General features: G+C 45.5%; 1 protein-coding gene across 1 annotated transcript in view; it reads right to left on the minus strand.

Annotated features, from left to right (window-relative positions):
• Positions 1–16,683: 16,683 nt before the first annotated feature.
• PEX14 (peroxisomal biogenesis factor 14) overlaps positions 16,684–21,149 on the minus strand; it is a 124,170-nt gene continuing 119,704 nt past the window's right edge. The window contains exon 9 of the mRNA XM_056865217.1: positions 16,684–17,171. Within this exon, the coding sequence (XP_056721195.1) occupies positions 16,688–17,171 (484 nt within the window). The 3' untranslated portion in view covers positions 16,684–16,687. The remainder of the gene's footprint in view (positions 17,172–21,149) is intronic.

The following is a 21,149-nucleotide window of genomic DNA, read 5'->3' on the forward strand; positions in this document are numbered from 1 at the left end:
CCCAATTATGATCAGGAACACAAGATATATCCGAGGGGTCAAAATCATCTAAGCTCCACAAGCCCCCAAATATGCATACGTTATCCCTGGGTCCTGCAGCAGAGAGGACAGGCCCTGCAGGAAGAGCAAATCTGCCCAAGACGTGAGCAAATCATCTTCCACCAACCACCACCAGGGCCTCTAGCCATTTTTCTGAATCCATTTTTAAACACAAGAATCACATCAGCAAAACCCATCCCGGGCAGATCGCAACAGGAACTTTTGTCCCAAGGGATTCAAGTGGCCATCACTAATACCTCAGCTGCACTGACCCGGATGGGCCAGGCTAGCCCCATCTCATCAGATCTCAGAAGCTAAGCAGGGATGGCCCAGGTTGTACTTGGATGGCAGACCACCAAGGAAGTCCAAGGTTGCTATGCAGAGGCAGGCAATGGCAGAGCACCTTTGTTGGACTCTTGCCTTGAAAATCCCATGGGCTTGCCATAAGCCAGCTGTGACTTGAAGCTACTTTCCACCAAATCACAGCAAGCAGCTCAAATATCTCAGCAGCCACAGCAGAAGCTAAGCAGGGTAGGCCACAATTAGTACTTGGATGGGAGACCACTGAGGAAGACTGAGGAACCTATGCAGAGGAAGGCAACAGCAAACCACTTCTGCTCATCTCTTGCCCTGAACACCTGTGGACAGGGTGGACAGCACATCTTTTATTCAGGTGTAGTAGACCCCAGTGGTCACCAAGATCATGTGGAGGGAATCAGGGCTGTTCTTACCATATGGCATCTACCATTAAAGCAGCAGTACAAGTCTGCCAAAGTCAGCAACTCACAGAATTATCTTCTAACTTGCCCACTCTCATAAGCATAAGTCAGTGTTTTGTGGCCTGGAAGAAAGAGGGAGGGAATTCAACTCTGTCCTGGTTTACAAAACTTCCCCTGCCTGGTCGCTTGGAGGCACATCTACTTGTCACAGCTATTTGCATTAAAGAAACACAAATTGTTAAATTATTTAGACTGCTATTATATTTTTAACACTATATGTGTGTGTGTGGGGGTGCAATTTGGATATACAGCCTCAGGCATCAAAACATCTTGGATTGTTTCTGTGGAAAAAATACCTTTCTTAACCCCAGAGAACTACAACAGAGGACTCAGCCTAGCAATCATATGGTATTCTTCCTAAATATCTGAGCCTTGAAGGGCACCAACAGAGCCCTTAACACCATATATTCACCCTGTTGTGGCCACAATTTGGCCACATTTCTTCTCCAGGATCTGCCCATCTAAGGCAACAAAGATCTTGACAGAGGTCTTTTATGCATGGCTATTTCACTCACCGTCACCCCTGTCCCTGCGTTTCCCCACTATTTGCCCACATTTTCAGGGACCTGTTTTATCTCAAATTTGCAAACGTGGGGAAAATGTGGGGAAAGGCAGGGGAAAAGCGAGGCAACCTCTGACGGTCGGAAACGGCATGCATAATCAACGCAAAGACCCAAAGTCATCAGAGGGGTGACGGCGAGTGAAACAGACATGCATAAAAGACCAGAGAGTGCATTCTCATGGGCATTTTCTGGTTTCTTACTGGAAGAGTGTGCATATGGGAGCAACTTACAGCAGCCCAATACGTCGTGTTGGAAATTATTGTTGTTGTTGTTTCTGTTGTTATCATTATTATTACTAATCCCCCCACCCCCCACACAGAGTTTCTTACCAATTAGCTGTCCAAGCCAAAAGACAGCACCAGGCAAGCAGAGGGCTGTAAAGGCACAAAGAAGAACGGTGGAGCAAGCAGCTCCCAGCCACACCTTGAAGGTGCACAATGCTCCAGCTAGCGCCCTGAGACACACTCCTCACGCTTTGTTTGGCACTGGCAGGGCCTCCTACACCCAATCTGAGACAAACTCAGGAGTTTTGCAACTTCTGGAGGGAAGTGAGAAGCAAACCTGAAGGCTCCAAAACAAGCTCTTAGCTGGTACATCAAGTACATGCCACTCTTGGGGATTGCAGAGAAGGGAGAGTACAGAAAACCCTGCCAGCACCTCCCCCTTTGAGCAGGGCCCTTTTTAGAGAACATGTGCTCAAGGCCCTACTTGAAGGTTTTCCTCCTAACCAGCATGCTCAATACAGATGCCAAACTAGTTCCTCTTTAGCCCTATGCACTGGGTGCTGGATAGTGATCTCCAACTATCATTAATAGAAAATAATCAAAGAACTGCTCTAAAATAATCAAAGAAATGCTCTAATCAAGCTGATTATAATACGCATTGCTTTAGAAAACAAAAAGTTAATACAGAACAGGGCCACACCTCAACTGTAAAACAGTTCTCTCTTCCAGCATCTCAGTTGCAATACAAAATGCTTTGCTTTGCAACACAGCTGAAGTAGACCTTTAATGTATTTTTCAAGAGCAAGAACGCCGCTTTGCCAACCATCACCCTCCCCCATGTAGTTGCCTGCACACTGTGGTTAAGGTACCACTTGGCAAATGTTCACTTCACATCTGGTGTTGCATTGCCAACTTAATTTCAAGAACATTGGATGGAAGAGCCAAGACAAATCTCACAGTTACAAGGCTGAGCCTGGAAGAATCTAGTGCACAAAGCCCAATACAGGCATACCTTGTTATATTGTGCTTCGCTTTATTGAGCTTTGCAGATACTGCATTTTTGAGCAAGTATATCAAGGCCGTTTTTCCAACAGCATGTGCTCACTTCGTGTCTCTGTGTCACATATTGGCAATTCTCGCAATAGTTCAAACATTTTCATCAATATTATAGTACATTAGTATACATATAGTATATTGGGAAGGCTCGTGGCTCAGTGGTAGAGCATCTGCTTGGCATGCAGAAGGTCCCAGGTTCAATCCCCGGCATCTCCAGTTAAAGGGACTAGGCAAGTATGTGAAGTGAAAAGACCCCTGCCTGAGACCCTGGAGAGCCGCTGCCGGTCTGAGTAGACAATACTGACTTTGATGGACTAAGGGTCTGATTCAGTATAAGGCAGCTTCAGGAGTTCATGTGTACATGTTTTTAGACATAATGCTATTGCACACTTAATGGACTACAGTATAGGGTAAACATAATTTTTATATGAACTGGGAAACCAAAAAATTCGTGTGACTTCATTTATTGAGATATTCATTTCATTACAGTGGTCTAGAACCAAACCCGCAATATCTCCGAGGTATGCTTGTACTGGCAATCCCCGCACTGCCCGATACAGCAATCTTGGGGTCCAAGCATTATTTTATTATTTATAGGAAATCTATCCTTCCCTGCCTCCAAAGTGCTCAGGTCGGCAGACATGGTTCTCCCCTGCTCCATTTTATCCTTACGACAGCCCTCAACCGAAAGCACATTCCACTGTGATTTGTGAGAGGCCGGCTTGTTATTCCAGGCCCCCCAATGTTTAATACGCCAAAGTTTAATATCAGTGAATACTAGGCCTGAAGCCTGAACCAGTGTTTCATAGAAGGAAAGCAGGGTGCTTTCCCTTCACAGTTAGGCTGAGACAGAGTGACTGGCCCAAGATCACCCAGTCAGCTCCATGACAGAATGAAGATTTGTATCTGAGACTCCCCAGTTCTCACTGGCCCCTCTCTGCCACCCTGGCTGACAATAACATAATGATACAACCAGGAGCTGTGTAAGGTGCAGTGCACCTGTTTGGCCCACTGAACTGTAGGTACAACTGATGAGGCGGGAGTGAGGACTGTACGTTTTTCGGCAACATTGGCTCCTTGCCTGACCTAACTGTGCCAAAGCTGACATTAATGAAACTGTGGAATAGGGATAATATCTCGTTTAGCACAGACCTACTTGTGTTGGAGGGAGGGGGAAATATGACCTTAGTTCCACAGGAGAATGTGAGAGGGACTCACAGGTAATTCTAAAGTGGCTGCACATTTGTGTCATGCAAACCCTTTTGTGGGGATCAAATTGCAGTCTTTCTGACACTGGACTGACAAAAATAGGTCCACTTTTGGGTTTTAACTTACATGAACAAGGAGAACCATCAGTTCTGTTAATATATAATGCTTGAAAAGGGGAGGGGGGAAAGGGCCTACTGCCACATCAACTGAATTCCAACCCTAGAAAAACTTAATCCTGTACCCCATACCAGAGCAGAGTAAAGCAATACCATCACTTCGCGTGATCTGGACACTATACTTCTGTCGATACAGGTCAAGATCACATTTGTCTTTTTAGCTACAGCATCACACTGCTGACTCATGTTCAGTGTTTGGTCTACTAAGACCCCAAGATCCTTTTTGCACACACTACTCCTAAGACAAGTCTCCCCCATCCTATAATTATGCATTTGATTTTTCCTACCTAAATGCAAAACTTTACATTTATCTCTGTTCAAATGCATTTTTATTAGTTTTAGCCCAATTATCCAGCCTGTCAAGATCATCCTGTCTTTTACCATATTTGCAACCCCTCCCAATTGAGTATTGTCTGCAAATTTAATAAGCATCCCCTTTCTTCCTTCATCCAAATTATATATCATCAATCCTACATGGAGTGGACTGGCTATGATTACTTAGGGGAGTGGAGAAAAGTACCCTGCACATGCTCAGAATGCACTCTATAGTAACCCTTTTTATGTTGGAAGTTAGTGTAGCGTAATAGCAGGCCGTTCTCTCCGTCACCCTCAGCTGTCTATAATATGGAGATAACAAGTGGTCTACCTCACAAAATTATTGCTAATTAATAATGTATATGAGGCGCTTTGAACACTGAAAGCACTGCAGAAATGCTATGTGTTATCATCATTGTTCCTGGTCCGTAGAACTGAAAACAAATTCTAAAACCAGTTTGAAGTCTGAGCCCCGGCTCCAATTACGCAAAGCTAAGTTACACTATTTTCTAATGTTTCTCTTTGGAGAAGTAGAAGCTGCTTTCTTTCCCCTCAGAGTCTAATTTTTTAATGCACACCTGAAGGAGCCAGGGTGAGGAACAGAGGTCTTCAAGGCCAGGCACGTCTTTGAATCCAAGGCTGGGAGGCTAAAATGAGGACATCTTTTCCTCCTTTTTGGCAGGGAATTTTTTTAAACAAACAAAGTGAAGAAACACTGAGGATTTAAGTAAACAGTGGAAGATTTCTCTGACAGGCGAGCTAAGGAGCCTTTGCCCTTACCCCTCTTCTCACAGCCGCTACTCAGAGTTCACATCACCCTCCTCCAAAAGCAGCACCCTACTAATGTGGCCCCCTGAAAAATTAGGGGCACCCTTTCCTTTGGGACCTGATTGGAAATAGACAAACATTACCATCTGTAGCTGCAGCCATTTTCTTGCACTTTTTTGCCAGTCTGTTAACCTGCTTGTCTACCTTGAACAAGTAGAGGTCAGCTTGCTAATTCACATTAATAACTCTTCCCCCTATTAAAGAAACAAAACCACTGGTTAAACATGTGAGTTTTCATTCAATTAACTGATTAAATTAACACATATATCTACATGACAACACTACTGAAGACAGTAGTGTGTGTCACAGCCAGTGCCATCTTAGAAGGGAAATTCCCTCTGCGGAATGCCTCTTCTAAGATGGTTTTTGCAATCTTTAATTTCATCAAAACAATTTTTTGATCTGCCCAATTAATTGGGGAACCAGTGGTAAAACGTTGTAACGTTAATCTAATTGATAATTGTCCAGTCCAACCAATTAATAACCTCAGCTTTGCCCACATGTAGGTTGGATGAATGGGAAGCTGGGCCCTCAGCAATACATTCGTTTTCTAAAATCAGGTGTGCCAGGATTTACACCTGCCTGGAAAACACAACCGCTGATCTGTCCGCCTTCTTCCCACTTTGGCTCCAGTAAGCTCTCCTTCTCTGGGGCTTTTAAGCAGAGGCTAGATGGCCATCTGTCAGCAATGCTGATTCTATGACCTTAGGCAGCTCATGGGAGGGGGGCAGGGTTGCCAATCTCCAGGTAATAGCAGGAGATCTCCTGCTGTTACAACTGATTATTACCTGGAACTAGTACCTGGAGGTTGGCAACCCTAGAAAGTGAGTCCCCTGAATTTTACAGGGGTATCACACGCGCTGATGTTTGAAACGTGTCACTTCAGAACAGACTACGTAAATCAACCTCACAGGATTAAGTCGTAGCCCTCAATTTATATCCAATAATCTTCTGGGGAATCATACCAACATGGCTTCTGTGGTCCCAATCAGGACAGAGAGCTGAAGGCTAAAGTGGGTACTTTGGGGCATAAACAAACACAAAACCATTTTAACTCACAATAATTGAAGTGTGTGTGGGGGGGGAGATAAATCTGTGTATCACCACATACATATCCCCTGTTAGGGCCCAAGTTACCTCAAAAAATTTACCTCAGAAATTACAAATGTCCTTCCTGGCCAAATTTCTTTCCCAGTCAATTTAAAAAAAATACTAATTTCCTTATGGGTTATTTAGATCCTTTTTTTCCCCTTTTTATTTTGGTCTCAGTGTGACATTGTCCAGGGCCGAATTGGCCATATGAGCAGTATCATTAAAGTAAAAATAAATATCCTTCCTGGAGGAAAAAGGGTATTACCGATTTGCTGCTTCAAACATTTGTACCGAGACTTTTATGCTTTTTTCTTACCAAAAGGGTCAATATGGGGCAATTAATTCCAGCTGTCTGGAAACTGAGCCCCTCAAATCTCTTTAGGTCTGCCAGGTCCCCCTTCGCCACCGGCGGGAGGTTTTTGGGGCGAAGCCTGAGGAGGGTGGGGTTTGGGGAGGGGAGGGACTTCAACGCTATAGAGTCCAATGGCCAAAGCGGCCATTTTTCTCCAGGGGAACTGGTCTCTATCAGCCAGAGATCAGTTGTAAAAGCAGGAGATCTCCAGCTAGTACCTGGAGGTTGCTGCCAAAAAAAACACAGACTCAGTCCTTTTTAGTACAAGATTTCAATATCAACAGATATTCAGCAATAATTCTATTCACTGTATTCTTACAAAAGACTGTATAGCTATGTGAACTATTACAATAATAAACCAACTAGTGAAGTCATATTACATATCCCAACATGGTACATATGTAATATGTAATATGACTTCACTAGTTGGTTTATTATTGTAATAGTTCACATAGTTATACAGCCTTTTGTAAGAATACAGTGAATAGAATTATTGCTGAATATCTGTTGATATTGAAATCTTGTACTAAAAAGGATTGAGTCTGTGTTTTTTTGGCAGCAACTAATTTGTACACAGAAATGTCTATTTTTTGCTAAGTACCTGGAGGTTGGCAACCCAACCTCCTTACAAAATATATCAGTTTCCTTCAGGATCCCGTGCCCTTTCCTGTGGGCCTTCTAACCACTACATAATGAGTAGGGTTGCCAACCTCCAGGCCCTAGCTGGAGATCTCCTGCTATTACAGCTGATCTCCAGCCGATAGAGATCAGTTCCCCTGGAGAAAATGGCCGCTTTGGCCATTGGACTCTATGGCGTTGAAGTCCCTCCCCAAACCCTGCCCTCCTCAGGCTCCGCACCAAAGACCTCCCGCAGGTGGTGAAGAGGGACCTGGCAACCCTAATAACGAGGCGAAACAGAAGCCTCCATTTTTAGTGTCTGTGAGCAGCACAGACCAGAGTAACGCCATTTTGAATAGTCCTCTGAAGCAACTAATGCTGTTTTGTTGTTGTTCACAGAAATAAACCTCTTGCTGTCCCCTGAACAGAATATCCACCTCACGACATCAACATGGGGGGGGGGGGCATTTTAATCACTCTTTTAACAAGTGAGATGAATGCTCTGAGAACGATATCTGAAAACCCCAAGTCTCCTGAGGAATTAAACTCTCCCAAGACATAGGGAGGTTGTGTATGTTTGTGGGGGACAGGAAAGCATTGCTTCAAAAGGGCCAGGCACTGCCACAACCCTCAAAAGTATTTGTGGAAATTTCTCGTCCTGAAAGACAAGCTACAAAACTACAAAAATAAAGTGTTGCTGAGAGCTGGATAATCGTCTCCTTTTCCAGAAAGGAACTTATTGAGTCTGCTTGGTGCTCACTTCTGCCCCATTTCAAATATTTTTACCTTATTTGGATGAAATATATTATTTTTCTAATGAAAGGATTTTCCCCCCTTCTCCAAAAGGCTGGTTTTCCCCTTCGGTCCAGCTGGTGCCTTTATTAGGCTAACGTTTGCTTCCTTAGGGGGAGGATGAGATTCCCCCCCCCTCAGCTGCGGAGAAGCAATGCCAGCCGCATACTGTTCAGGATTCCTGGTGCATTGCCTGTGTTTACCCTATTTTATCTACAAATGCTGCCCCCCACTATTTTCTATCTGTTGCCCTACCTAGATTTAACATACTTGCAATAGCTACCATGACTGCCAGACAAGAGCACAGATTGCCGGTGCTTTCTCCCTTTGGACAGATTTTATACACTGTGCAACAGGCAGAAATTCAACAGGCGCTGCATTCCCCCCCAGTAAGGATGACTGAAATGAGCTTCATCTGGTGAATTTTTGTACCTCATGCATGTGCAAACAGATTCCAAGCATCTATCTAGAAACTGATGCCTGAGGAGAACGAAGTGGTAGAAGAAATAACACCGTTTTAGGCTCACAGGTGGCGGATTCCAGATTTGAATGTCCCTTCATAAACTTGCTCCTGCAAATGGAACAATAGCAATGCAGGTTACAAAAGATTCTAACCTGCCTGCTCCCCTGCCCCCCCCGGGCCCCCACCTGCAGAGGCAGCTTCTTACTTGCAAGGAGCATTCAAAAACTTGCTCTTCCATAGGGTTGCCAACCTCCAGGCACTAGCTAGAGATCTCCTGCTATTGCAACTGATCTCCAGCCGATAGAGATCAGTTCCCCTGGAGAAAATAGCTGCTTTGGTAATTGGACTCTATGGCATTGAAGTCCCACCATTCCCCAAACCCCACCCTCCTCCGGCTCCGCCCCAAAATCCTCCCGCCAGTGGCGAAGAGGGACCTGGCAATCCTACTCTTCCACATGCATGGAAGTGATGCCATTAGTTCTACCACCTCACGTGTGAACCAGGCACGTGTGAACCAGGCACGTGTGAACCAGGATTAAAATGGCAACCTCTTCATTAGTACAAACTTAACTCCGGCACACCAGTGCAAAACTCCCTTTAAGGACATATGTGGCAGCAAATAGTCCAGGCCAACCATTTCACCTCAAGATTCTCACAAAAACTGCTGACATCCTTGCGAGCAAAATCATAAAGGTTTCCCATTTTACCAATGGAAGATTGAAGGGAGAGCATGATTTGGAGGCCAGACCTAGCAAAAGACAAGCCTTCAGTCCAGATCCTTCAAATCCACTTTTTCCCTGCCAACAAACATGCTGCCTTAACTGACTCCCTCAAGGGCCATTCTTTGCTCGGACAGAACAGATTAAAAGAAAAAGCCTTAAACCCAAACCGAAAATACAGTAAGACTCTGTGGATTCCATATGGCCCCTCAAAGAAACTGTTTGCTCAAAATCTACTGGATGGATCTTGAGAGTCTTGGCTGTATTTAATAAGGATAAAGTTTCTAGCTCGGGTTGTGGAAACAAGCATGGAAGCTTGTTTCTGTGGCCAGTGTAGTGAAAAGGTTTAAAAAGCACCAGGCACAGACAAGACCCTCAACATTAGTCATTATCCAGCAGGAATCTCTTGCTTTAGGAAGCACACATCACGATTTGCAGAAGCTGGTCATGGGCACTGAGAATGAAATTTATTTCAGAAGTATTTTCTCTGAGAACGCCTGTCAAAGGAACTTCTAGAGGTGTTTGCAGACACCAGATATGATCACAGTTCTTCAGTGACATCGTAAGATGTTCAATAGCCTCCCCTACACATTGACACCTGAGTGCCAATTGTCCTGCAGAAAGCAAACATGCAACAGCCTGGAAAACCCACCTCGGAGATGTTTGAATGTCTGTTACATAAGCTGCCTCCCAGTTCTCTGAGGACCTCTGCTACATTCTCTGCAGTTAAGGATGCTACATACGCACCTGTGGCTTGTGTATCAATCTTTCAGCATGGAGGGGGGAGGCTCTACAAAAACACCCAAAGCCTGATGTGATGATTCCTCAAACAGTAAAGGAAGGACAAAGAGGCACATTGTGTGGTTTCCAAAATGACCATCCAAGTCTTGCATCACATATATATGGCAGATAATATGGGACAATGCTTCTAAGAGCAGAGTATGGGGTTCAGAGAGCTCACTCGGTAGCATTAGAGAGAGCATCGGTATGGAACCAAGACAACTTGGTATGTGTAGTCAGAAAACCCAGGCCCTTCTGACATATACAGCTGCAGGCCCAAAAAGATCTGCTCTTTCAACAAGGAAGGACTCTGTGGTGTACATACCGCAATTAAGAACATTTGGAATAATTAATGGGCCCACCCACACATACCACTAGTATATTTACAATCACTAATGCATATTCCACAAATTTTTACCAATGAAACCAAGGACATGCTCACGATCAGCGCCGGTGGATCTGGCCCATCTAATCCAAACATCCCGTTTCCCACAGTGGCCAACCAGATATCCCCAGGACAAACGGGACATGGAAGTCAATGCTTCTCCCTGTCGTTTCCCCTTCCACACACATTTAGCATCTCTGTAGAGCGAGGCCAAAATCACATGAATAGGACTTCGGAATATGCCATAGGATTAAATCAGCATTTGCAGGTGAAACAAAGGGGATCAGGAACTGCTTCTTTTCCACCACCTGCCAATCCCAAGACAGAAAGGGATTCAAAAGCTGGTTACTTTGTTGGTGAGGCAATGGCCTCAATCTTCTCAAGGCTGATCCGAAGAACATTTGCAACAGGTCAAGACCTTCTCCTGAAAAACTTGGCCCCATTAAAGTCGTCACCCCTACTGGTTCCCAAATAAGGTGGCCAGTTTGCCTGCAGAGCGCCACTTTACCAGTACCCAGATCTGTGCAAACTAATTAAATAAGTCACGAAACAGAAAGCATCATGAATCACTGGCTGTTTTGTCTAAAATGTAAATGCCATCTTTGAGGCAATTAGTGAGGAATTCATAATTTGAGCAAAGACTGGAAAATAACCCCTTTTCTGTTACCTATTTATTCACCTGGGAAGTTCAGCAGGAAGAAACCCATTTGGAAAGCTATTCTTGTAAAAGGGAACGCCTATTGATAAAGCGGCCTTCTTTCCACAGAATGTGTTTCCTTGGAGCTTTTAGGCTAAATTATCCTTCAAATACTCATTGATTCGGTATTTCTTTTCCCCCAGCAAGATTTGCTTCAATCCTATCCAAGGTGAAACTTGGTTGGTAGGAGAAGAGGCGGCTATGTTCTCTAGTAGTGTCAAGGATTTTAGAGGTCCTGAGTGTAATTGTCTGACTTTGTACTTTGGCTTCACCTCAGAATGCAAATTTTAAATGTTTGAAGCCACATTCACAACAAGGAACTTGTGTATGGGTCACTTAGAGGGGCTGTTACCCAATTAAAGAAAAAATATTTGATTAATCATATTTATTTTAATTGACTCATCAATTAAATCTGCACACCACAAATAGTTTTGAAGGGAGGGAAAGCTTATTTTCTTTCTGCGACTGTGCTGCAATTCTAGAATAGGAAAGAAATGTCTGTTCTAAGATGGAGTCCGCCATTTGCTGTGCGTTTAAAACCTATTTTGGCTAACAAACAGACTGAAGAAGGGAAGAACGTGATGTTGAATCACAACCAATTAATGGAGACCCCATTCATGGGTTGCTCCAGGTAAGAGATGAGCAGAGGTGAACCTGAATACAAATCACTGTAAAAATTTAAAATCTGCTGCTTGATTAATTTGAGGCACATCTTAAGTCAGTCAAAATGTTAATTAATTTAATGGATCGATCAAGTCTACTGCTCCCACTTCATTTTTGCATGGGTCTACATCTCCTCATGAATGGCTGGGTAGTTTGGTTTACAGGGGCTCTTATCACACACACAAGATCATACCTTAATATTGTGTTGATTAATCTGAGAATACTGAAACTCCCCTCCCTCCCCCCCCCCGGTTATACTCCCGCATCTCTAAAGTGAATTAGAATCCCCACATCACCCATGATGTGGATCTTGAGTGTGTCTCCATTTCGACAGGGAGTTAGTGGAGCTTTTAATACTGATGTGGATTCATTTCAGCTGGAGTTGTATCAGAAGCCATGGTGGCTGCTGTGCCTTCTTCCATGCCATTACTAAAAGCTGCATGACTCATTGGTAGAACATCTACGTTAGATGCGGAAGGTCACAGGATCAATCCCATGCACCTCCAGTTAAAGAATATCAGGTAGCTCATCTCTGGAAGCAAATCACAGTAGACCACACTGAGCTAGATAGACCAGTGGTCTGGTCGTGTAAGGCAGCCACAAGAAGAAATAATTTATTTAGTTTGCATAATTTATGCAGGTTACAAAATTTGGGCACAAAATTATCCTAATATCAGTCTTTTAAGCTGAATAAATGGGAACAGAGGGAAAGCTTGGACCACAGAGAGTGTTCCAACACAGCCCAAGGGGAGGGGGAAAAACAACTCGATTTATACAGGGGATCTCATGAATGAGTCACGATATTAGCTATTGGAAATCCGAGGTGTATCAGGTAGAAACGTCTCTCTGCAGTGTGCTGTAAATCCCGTGCCCTTTCCATAGGACACACAACCTACTTTTTCACATTTTCCCCAAGGACTGATGTCGTCCGGGTAGCTCTCTGTTTTCAGATCTTTCTATGTATATAAAACGCACACTGACCGGCCATGCATTTTCCTCTTTATACCCTCTCTTCACTTGTGCCTGCTTTTTCCCTTTTACAAGGATTCTTGGCTTGTTGGAGACAAAAAATAAAATAAAAAGAAGGGGAGGGGGGAAGAAAGTGAAATCTTCTAAGAAAAGCTGCAGCTTTCAAACACTCCTCAAATTTGTCCTGTTTTAGCTAAATGTAATGTTCTTTGTGAACGTTAAAGGCGAGAGTGAGAGAGAGACTCACTCCTGAGGAAGATATACATCCATTTAAGGAAAGAGAAATCACTACAGTCAATAACAGGTCTAAATACAGTCATGGAAAGGTCCCTTCTCGCGCCCCATCAGCATGAAAATGTCACTGTGTACCAAACACACAGAGGAAGGGGGGGGGGAGAACCCATCTAGGAATCACTCATTTTTAAGACGGGGTCAAATCATGCTGCCAATTGATGAGACAAACAAAGTTATGTTTCTGAATTTCTGTAGTGTTTCCCTACTGGAAAGCAAACTTACGGTAGGAAGCACCACAAATTATTCTTTGCTCTGCCATCTCTTTGAAGACATGGGGCAGTGGATACAAAAAGATTGTACAATCAAGTAGTCCAAATTCTGTGCCAACGCAAGTACGATTCTGCAACATTAATACATTATACAAGTTGAGCAGCTTTCCTTAATTTATTTTAGTGTTTACTGTTCTGCATGTTTCCTACAGCAGCTGGACAGAACTCCACAAACACAACATGAAGGTAATCAACTGACCCCACGTTGCTGTTCCTCGACATCTGGTATTCAAAGGTAGACTGCCACTGAGCATAGAGGATCCACAGCTTTTAAAAACCTAATTTAACCAATTTTTGTTATTCTACATAATATTTGTATGTGCAGATTGAAGTGAGGGTCAAAGAGGGATACAAGAGGACAAACACCTTATACACACAACCACTGAAAATCTTTAATCTTTGATGTCTGAGATTTTATCAGGCATTCCCTGTTTGTCAAGGGCATCTCCAATTTGAATCTGACTTTTCTCAAGCAGTCCCTTCACAACATTTCCAATTTATGCCATGCCTTTTCAGATTCACCAGCAACCAGATCCAACAGCAACTAAACTGTAAAGCAGTGTCGACCAGACAATAAAAAACAGGTGCCCTCAAAACATGTCTCTCCTTTCTAGGAAGTGCATAAGAGTTACAAAGCATCTTTCCAGAATATTCCGAAAGCCTTAAGAGCAGCCCAGTTGGATGAGACCAAGGGTCCAGCCAATCCAGCATCCTGCCTCCAAATGAGTCCACTAGCAGGGCATTTAGGGAACATCTCTCCTTTTGATTGTCCCCAATGAATAAGAAGCTCTGACCTGGACGGCCTGGGCTAGCCACATCTCATCAGATCTCAGCAGCTAAGCAGGGTTGGCCCTGGTTAGCACTTGGATGGGAGACCTTCAAGGAAATCCAGGGTCGCTGTGCAGAAGCAGGCAATAGCAAACCACCTCTGAGCGTTTCTTGCCTTTAAAATCCTATGGGATCGCCCAAAGTCAGCTGTGGTTTGACAGTACTTTCCACCACCACCAATGAACAAGGAGGATCCATTTAGCTTGTGTGACAAATATCTCTTATAGGACCCATCATCTCTCAAAAGAACATAACAAAGCCATGCTGGATCAGACCAAAGTCCATCAAGTCCAGCAGTCTGTTCACACAGTGGCCAACCAGGTGCCTCTAGGAAGCCCACAAGCAAGACGACTGCAGCATTATCATGCCTGTGTTCCACAGCACCTAATATAATAGGCTCCTCTGATCCTGGAGAGAGGAGGTATGCATCATGACTAGTATCCATTTTTTTTAATCTCTCACATTTGTGCAATACTTTTTAAAGGCATGGAAGATCCAATGAGTAACCATGTCATCCTTAAATTTGTACAAACCTTTGTTAAACCATCTAAGCTAGTAGCAATCACCAGTGAAGTCCGAAACGTATACTATGGGTTGTGTGACATGTTGTGTCCATTTCTGCAAACTGAATATCATGGACTTCATCCAATCCCACAGAACTCACAACTTACTTGCAAGACCTCGCCTATTCTTCAGAAAGGGATTCTGTACCATGCAGCCAGCTCTCCCAAATGAGCTGTTCCCTTTTATTTGGAAGATTTCTTTGGCAATTCTATAATGCTCACTGCTTCTCTGGATTAAAGGCAACTGTTTATATGAACATAGCCAGAAGTGCCTTTTGGGAGGAGAGAGGAAAGGGTTTATTCAACCTCTCCTATGTAGGCTGCCCCATAAATGAAGAATATGGAACGAGAATGGTTGGAACACAAAATCTGTTTACTTTCATGGCAATTAACTTATATATATGTTTAAAGAGGCTTCAGTTCTGGAATCCATCCTACCGCTTCCCTTTATTCATCCTCTTTCCAACAGAGAAAAGAGACACCCAAATTCCAAAGAAAAATCACAGCCGCAACAGCCACAGCCTGGCGTTAAATAGTGGTAACTCATATTTATTACAATTATATACAATCATATTTTATATTTGAATTCTATACATGATCACATGGATGAGCACGTTTCTGCTTTCCCCTTAGTGAGGTCAAGGAGGAGTGAGACTTGACACATTGCAGGAACCTAGGCTCTTTCCTCACGAAGTGAACAGGAATCAGACACCGCTAGTTGGATCGGCCGAGAATACAATGCCGCAAAACAAAGAGCTTCCCAAAGCCAATGATCTGTTGCCATTTTCTCTACCCAATAAGGCAAAAGTGAAGGGAAGTGAGCGGGAATTGCAGGGGAAAGGGGACTGGGGTTTGAGAAATAGGTCTCCACCCTGAAATTTTGTTTTGGGGACGAGCACTTGGTCCTTGGAAAAACAAGCCTCGGGTAGCGGGTGTTTCTCCTTTTCATTTGACGGGCCCCAAATCCCGTCATCAACACCAAGAACCGCTACCCAGTGGCCACAATGCAGGTCCAAACTGGGGAATGAGGGGGAAGGCTAAGCAAACAAGCGTTCAATTTGGTTTCCTTTCCCTGCAGGGAAAATCATTTCAACCACAGGGTGTAGCGTAGGGTTAGCAACTGGGGACCAGGATCCAAATCACGGACACCTTCCCTCCCCACTTAAGGTGCAACTGGGGCTGCTAGGGTCCCACCTCCTCTTCTCATCCCCTCACTAGAAAAGAGAAACTTCAGACTGCTGGGAAGAGCAGGGAGGCAGCCAAAGAATTGGGGGGGGGGAGGAAAGAAGGCATGATGGGTAATAGAAAAGTACTGGTGAGGGAGCTGACTGGCCACTCATGAAGGAGGCCCGGCCCCAAGAATCCTCGAAATGGCTCCCAGAGCAAGACTTGTTTTCACCGAGCAAGCAGCTAGTCAATCTGCTACCCAGCGTGCTTTCCTTTGTCCCTGGAAGACTGGGAAAAGAGGGGCAGATATAAGGCGGCGGTGGTGGGCTGTTTGATGAGAAAGGGCCTGACTTGGGAAAGAGGGCTGATGGAGAACAAATATCAACCAGGGAGAGGAGGGGCGCGGATGGTCTGTGGGACCACCCAGAAGGCAGAAGCCCAACTTTCAGTGATGGAACATCGACTTGGTAAGTGGCTTTGGCAGTGGTGATGGAAGAGGGGTTTGAGATGGGTGGGAAGAGGCAGGAACCCTGGGGTGATGTGGGCTGTGTGTTTTTAGCAAGGAGACCCCGTTTCCCCAACTGTGGTGCAGGCTGAGTGACAACCAAGCCCTCTGTTGACCCGGGACGTGAAAAGGGTGGTAAAGATGGGAAGGGGAACCACCAAGAGGTGGGCTGCTCAGGCCCAGCTTAGCTCAGTGGCCACCAGGCTCACTAGGAGATCACAACGATACTCGCGGTGAATCACGGGGGGAGGAACAGGGGAAATCACTGGGCAGGGAAGAGGCCCAGGGGATGGAGCATGACGGAGAGGTGCTCGGAGCCAGGAAATCGCCATCCCAGCCGCACTAGTCAATCTCGTTCTCATTGCTGGCCCCTTCGGGCCTCCTTAGCTTCTCCACTTGCTCGTTGATCTGCCCATCCCCGCCTCGTCGGTCCTCCGTCTGGACGTCCAAGCACTCCTCTTCGTCCACGTGGCTGACGATGTCGTCGTCATCCTCCTCCTCTTCCTCCTCCTCCTCCTCCTCTTCCTCATTCCCTTTGTCCTCCCGCTTCTCCTCCTCTCCCTGCACCTCCATCCGCACCTGTCCCTTGACGTCGATCATGGCCTCGCCCCCTTCCTCGGGGGTCAGCAGGTGGCAGTTGACCTTCGAACCTTCGGGGCTGTGGTTCTCCTTGATGGGCGAGGAGGAGTTGGACTCGTTGCTGACCGGGGAGATGTCGCTGCTGGTGCTGTGGTTGTTGGCGACCGGGTTAGACGGGGAGGAAGGCTTGACTGGAATTTGCCAGGAGGGGATTTTGGGGGCGGAGGGTGAGGGAGGGAATTGCCTCCTGGGAGAAAGAGGAGAAACAGAGCGGCTTTTGGGCATCTCAGAGACAAGAAGTAAGAACTTCTGAGAGGTTGCTGACGGACTTTTCAAGGGGCCATCAGAGATTCACCCCTGCCCTAGCTAGACCAGACCAAGGCCTACTAGACAACCCAATCTTCACAAAGAGCCCCTGTGGATGCTAGAGCACAGGTGGGCACATTTTCATCCTGATAGCCACATAGGGGTCTCCATTTGCTTTTGAAGGAATCTTCCCACTCTGCCATTCCAAATGGCCCCCAAGTCATTTAGCAGCTTTCAGGGAATATCAGCCCAGTATTTATTTTATTGTGTTTAATTTATACCCCACCCTTTCCCAATTAAGTCAGGCTCAGGGCAGCTTCCAACAATAAAATATACTATACAATATACTATACAATATGATATAAATTAAAACATACACTTAAACCATTGAATTAAAACATTTTACAAGTCAGTTAAAGATGGCAACTAATTCCACACTTACTATAAATACTAAATTTTCCCCTGATGGTGAAGTGGGTACATAATGGTCGTAGGCAGAGGACCACCAATGACCTAATTTTCTTTCTTTTTAAAAAAGTTTTATTAATAAAAATGGACGGTCAACAATAAATATATACATAAACTAAAAACAAATAGTCACATAATCACCTAAATGACATTCCTCCGGGAGTGGAGACAAGAAGAGAAACAGGAAAAAGATAAGGGCTCAGCAAAGGGAAAAGGAAAGGAGAAGGGAAAATGAGGAAGGGAAGGATGGACAAAGGGGAGAAGGGGAGGGAAAGGGGGGAAGGAAAGGGGGGAAAGAAGGGGGGAAGGGAGGCCAACTGATCTACTAAACTGTTGCTGCCTCAACCGTATGCCTGGTGGAACATCTCTAACTCACAGGCCCTGTGGTACTGGGTTAAGTCCTGCAGGGCCCGGGTCTCAGTAGACAGAGAGTTCCACCAATCTGGGGCCAGAGCCAAAAAAGCCCTGGCTCTGGGTAAGGGCAGCTGGATAGTCCTGGGGCCAGAGACCACTAACAGTAGTTGATGCTTCGATTTTGTGGGATCATGCCCCTGATCAAAAATTCTTGTGATCCCGAGTGGCCTCCAGCCAAGATTTGCCCACCTCTGTGCTAGAGAGTTCATCAGAAACACAGCAGAGGTGCTACAATGGCTGGCAATCTACCTTGTGTCCTCCCATGTTCATTTTAAATGGGCGCCAGCCAGACATGCCTGAGATAATGTCAACCCTCCCCTGTAGTTAAACAGCAGGGGAAGATCAAAAGAGACCTGTGGAACTGCCAGCCAGCAGGTACGAGCGATCTCGGCCCCAGTGACGTTGCCAGAGGCATGGGGGGAAGCCACAGGCATCCCTTGCTTGGGGTTAACAAAATTCCTTGAATGAACCCTGCTGCAGGGTGGAAACCCCACTGACGTAGGGCACAGGCTGCCTTTTTGAGAGGTGTCGTTCAGTGATACTTCACGCTAGAAGCACCCCATAGCCGGCTCAATATGTTTATTCATCTATTTATCCATTAAAACATTTATATCCCGCCTTTCTTCGTAGTTCAAGGTGGCTTACAATAATAGTTTAAAAAACATTTCCAGTTAAAACCACTGAGCATTGACAGAGCCAGCTGAGCCCAGAAGGGCTAGCAGCACCCTGGGGACTTGCCTTGGACTCAGGCGGCAGCACAAGTCCAGGAGGCAGCAACGGACACAGCCTACACCCATCGCCTCTCCCGTGCCAACTGTGGCCAGGATAAGGTGAGTCCCCAGTGGGGTTGCCAGCTCTTCCAGAATTCCCCTTGGAGCCAGGCACTGGCATCATGTGTCTGGGAAGCCAGCGGCATGGCGGCACCCTCTTGTTAACGTGGCATGTCAAGTGGCCACGTGGGTGGGGAACGAGCCCCGTTCTACTCTCTGCAACTCCCCTTCCAACTCTAGTCCTGGGAGGCCGCTGATTTTGAAGCCAAAGTCTCCTCCGCATGCAAATGAGCTAATGCCCGACATTATTCACTGGTATCATAAAGGCTATCAGGAAATTCAATTTGGACTCTTTTCTTGGCTTGGGCATCACCGCCTCTTCCCTTTGCTGCTGGGGAAGGCTGCATTGGCTGGCTCTATTTATTTATTTTAACAAATATATTTCCCAAAAGCACTTATCTCCACAGCTGCATTAAAAACACACACAACACACACCGCCAGGACAATGAATTTCCTCTTAGTGACAAGATGTCCCCTTGCGCTCGCAGACAAAGGGTGGCCTGTCCTTGCTCTGCTCACCAAATGACTTCAGGCAGCAACGAAGTTTTGCACAAGAAATAATTCTTCTACATACAGAGAGGTACGGCCGGAGGAGGCTGGGTCAGCCCCCTCTTTATTCCCCACACCTTTTAGGAACTGGACCCATAAGGAAGGGAGAAGTTGTAACTCAGGGGCAGAGCACCTGCTCCGCAAGCGAAAGGTCCGAGGTTCAAACTACACTAAGGCCATTTATACAGGGTCAGTTTTGATGCTCGCTCAAAGCTCTTTTTTTAAATGTGACCTTTAAAATGCCTATTCACGGTCCCGATGCAAAAGGAGAAATTCCACCCCCCACTAGCCTGCTCCTTCGTTCCTGTATGCATAGCCATTAGCAACTGCCGTGTGAATAGCTAACGCGCGGCTGTAATTTTGCATGCTGCCTTGCGGGGATTCTTTGCGGCGGGGGCAGAGCAATCACAAAAGGTCGCGTTAAAGGGGCTCTTAAGAAATGGGAAGCAGGTATGCACCAGCTTCGCAGTCACTTCCTAAATGATGGTTCAGCGTGAAAAACTCAAAAAAAATATGCGGGGCAATTCAGCCTGGAACACGCTGCTAATTACCAAGCGTAAATGGCCTAGGATTCTCTAAGGAACAGTTTCAGAAGGTAGCCGTGTTGGTCTGCAGTAGAACAGCTAGATTTGACAGGGCAATTTAGAGATCTTGCTGGAGTCTAAGGTGCTACTGGACTAAAATCTAGCTGTTGCAAGGAACAGGTGATGAGGAAGACGTTCTCAGCCCCAGAATAGGATAAGCCACTGCCAGTCAGAGCAGACAATACTGAGAAGTAGCCTGACTCAGCATACAGCAATTTCAAATGTTCACAGAGGACCGTGAGTCAACAACACTCCCTGATCCGGCCCCCCGAGAGCCGTCATCTGTCTGTTGAGGGTCTTCAGATGACCAGCCGGCTCCTGGCAACTAGTCGCATCCCAGGTTCGGTTGCCCAGCTTCCTCTCCCCCCCCCCCTTTTAATTAAACATTATTAAATAATTTCAGAAGGTAACTTCTCAGTTGTTTTAGGGAAAAAACAGGAATAAAATTCATGGAGAAAACAAGAATCCTGCCAACATTTTAGGCGCTGTTTAGTGGGGGAGAAATAAGCACCCACAGTGGGGCTGGGTCACAACTGCACCCCAAATATTACATGCTACAGAATTTAGGGAATTGCCCATCAAACTCACTACACTGGCTGGGCCCTGCCCCCACCCCACAGACAAAGAAAGGGTCTCGTGCAGAAAAAAATATGATTCTGTAAAGAAACCAAATGAAAAAGAAAAGAACACTGCCCCACCTCCTCTAAGACAAACAGCCTAATGCCAACTGGACAAGCTGCAGGAAGTATGACATGATGACATGCTGAGAGTCAGTTAAAAGGAAAAAGGGGGCCGATTTGGCTTGCCTGTGGGTTGCCTGTTGAGGAATAGGTCTTTTTTCCAGATTAAGGCCAGATTCACAAATGCACCACTTCAAGCTGACGATGGAGTGCTCCCATATGTCAAAAAACTTCTGGCAAACAGAAAAACTACAAGGGGGCTTGGCAGAACCTATTTCCCTGCTAAGCTAGCTTCCTAGTTGCATGGATATTTTTTATACAGAGGAACGCTCAGAGCCGGAATCCAGCATCTGCTCTCTGGAGGGGTCCAGCTCGTTCTGCCGCCTCCTTTTCC

The sequence above is a fragment of the Euleptes europaea genome, chromosome 19 (genome assembly GCF_029931775.1).
Source record: "Euleptes europaea isolate rEulEur1 chromosome 19, rEulEur1.hap1, whole genome shotgun sequence".
Lineage (NCBI taxonomy): Eukaryota > Metazoa > Chordata > Lepidosauria > Squamata > Sphaerodactylidae > Euleptes > Euleptes europaea.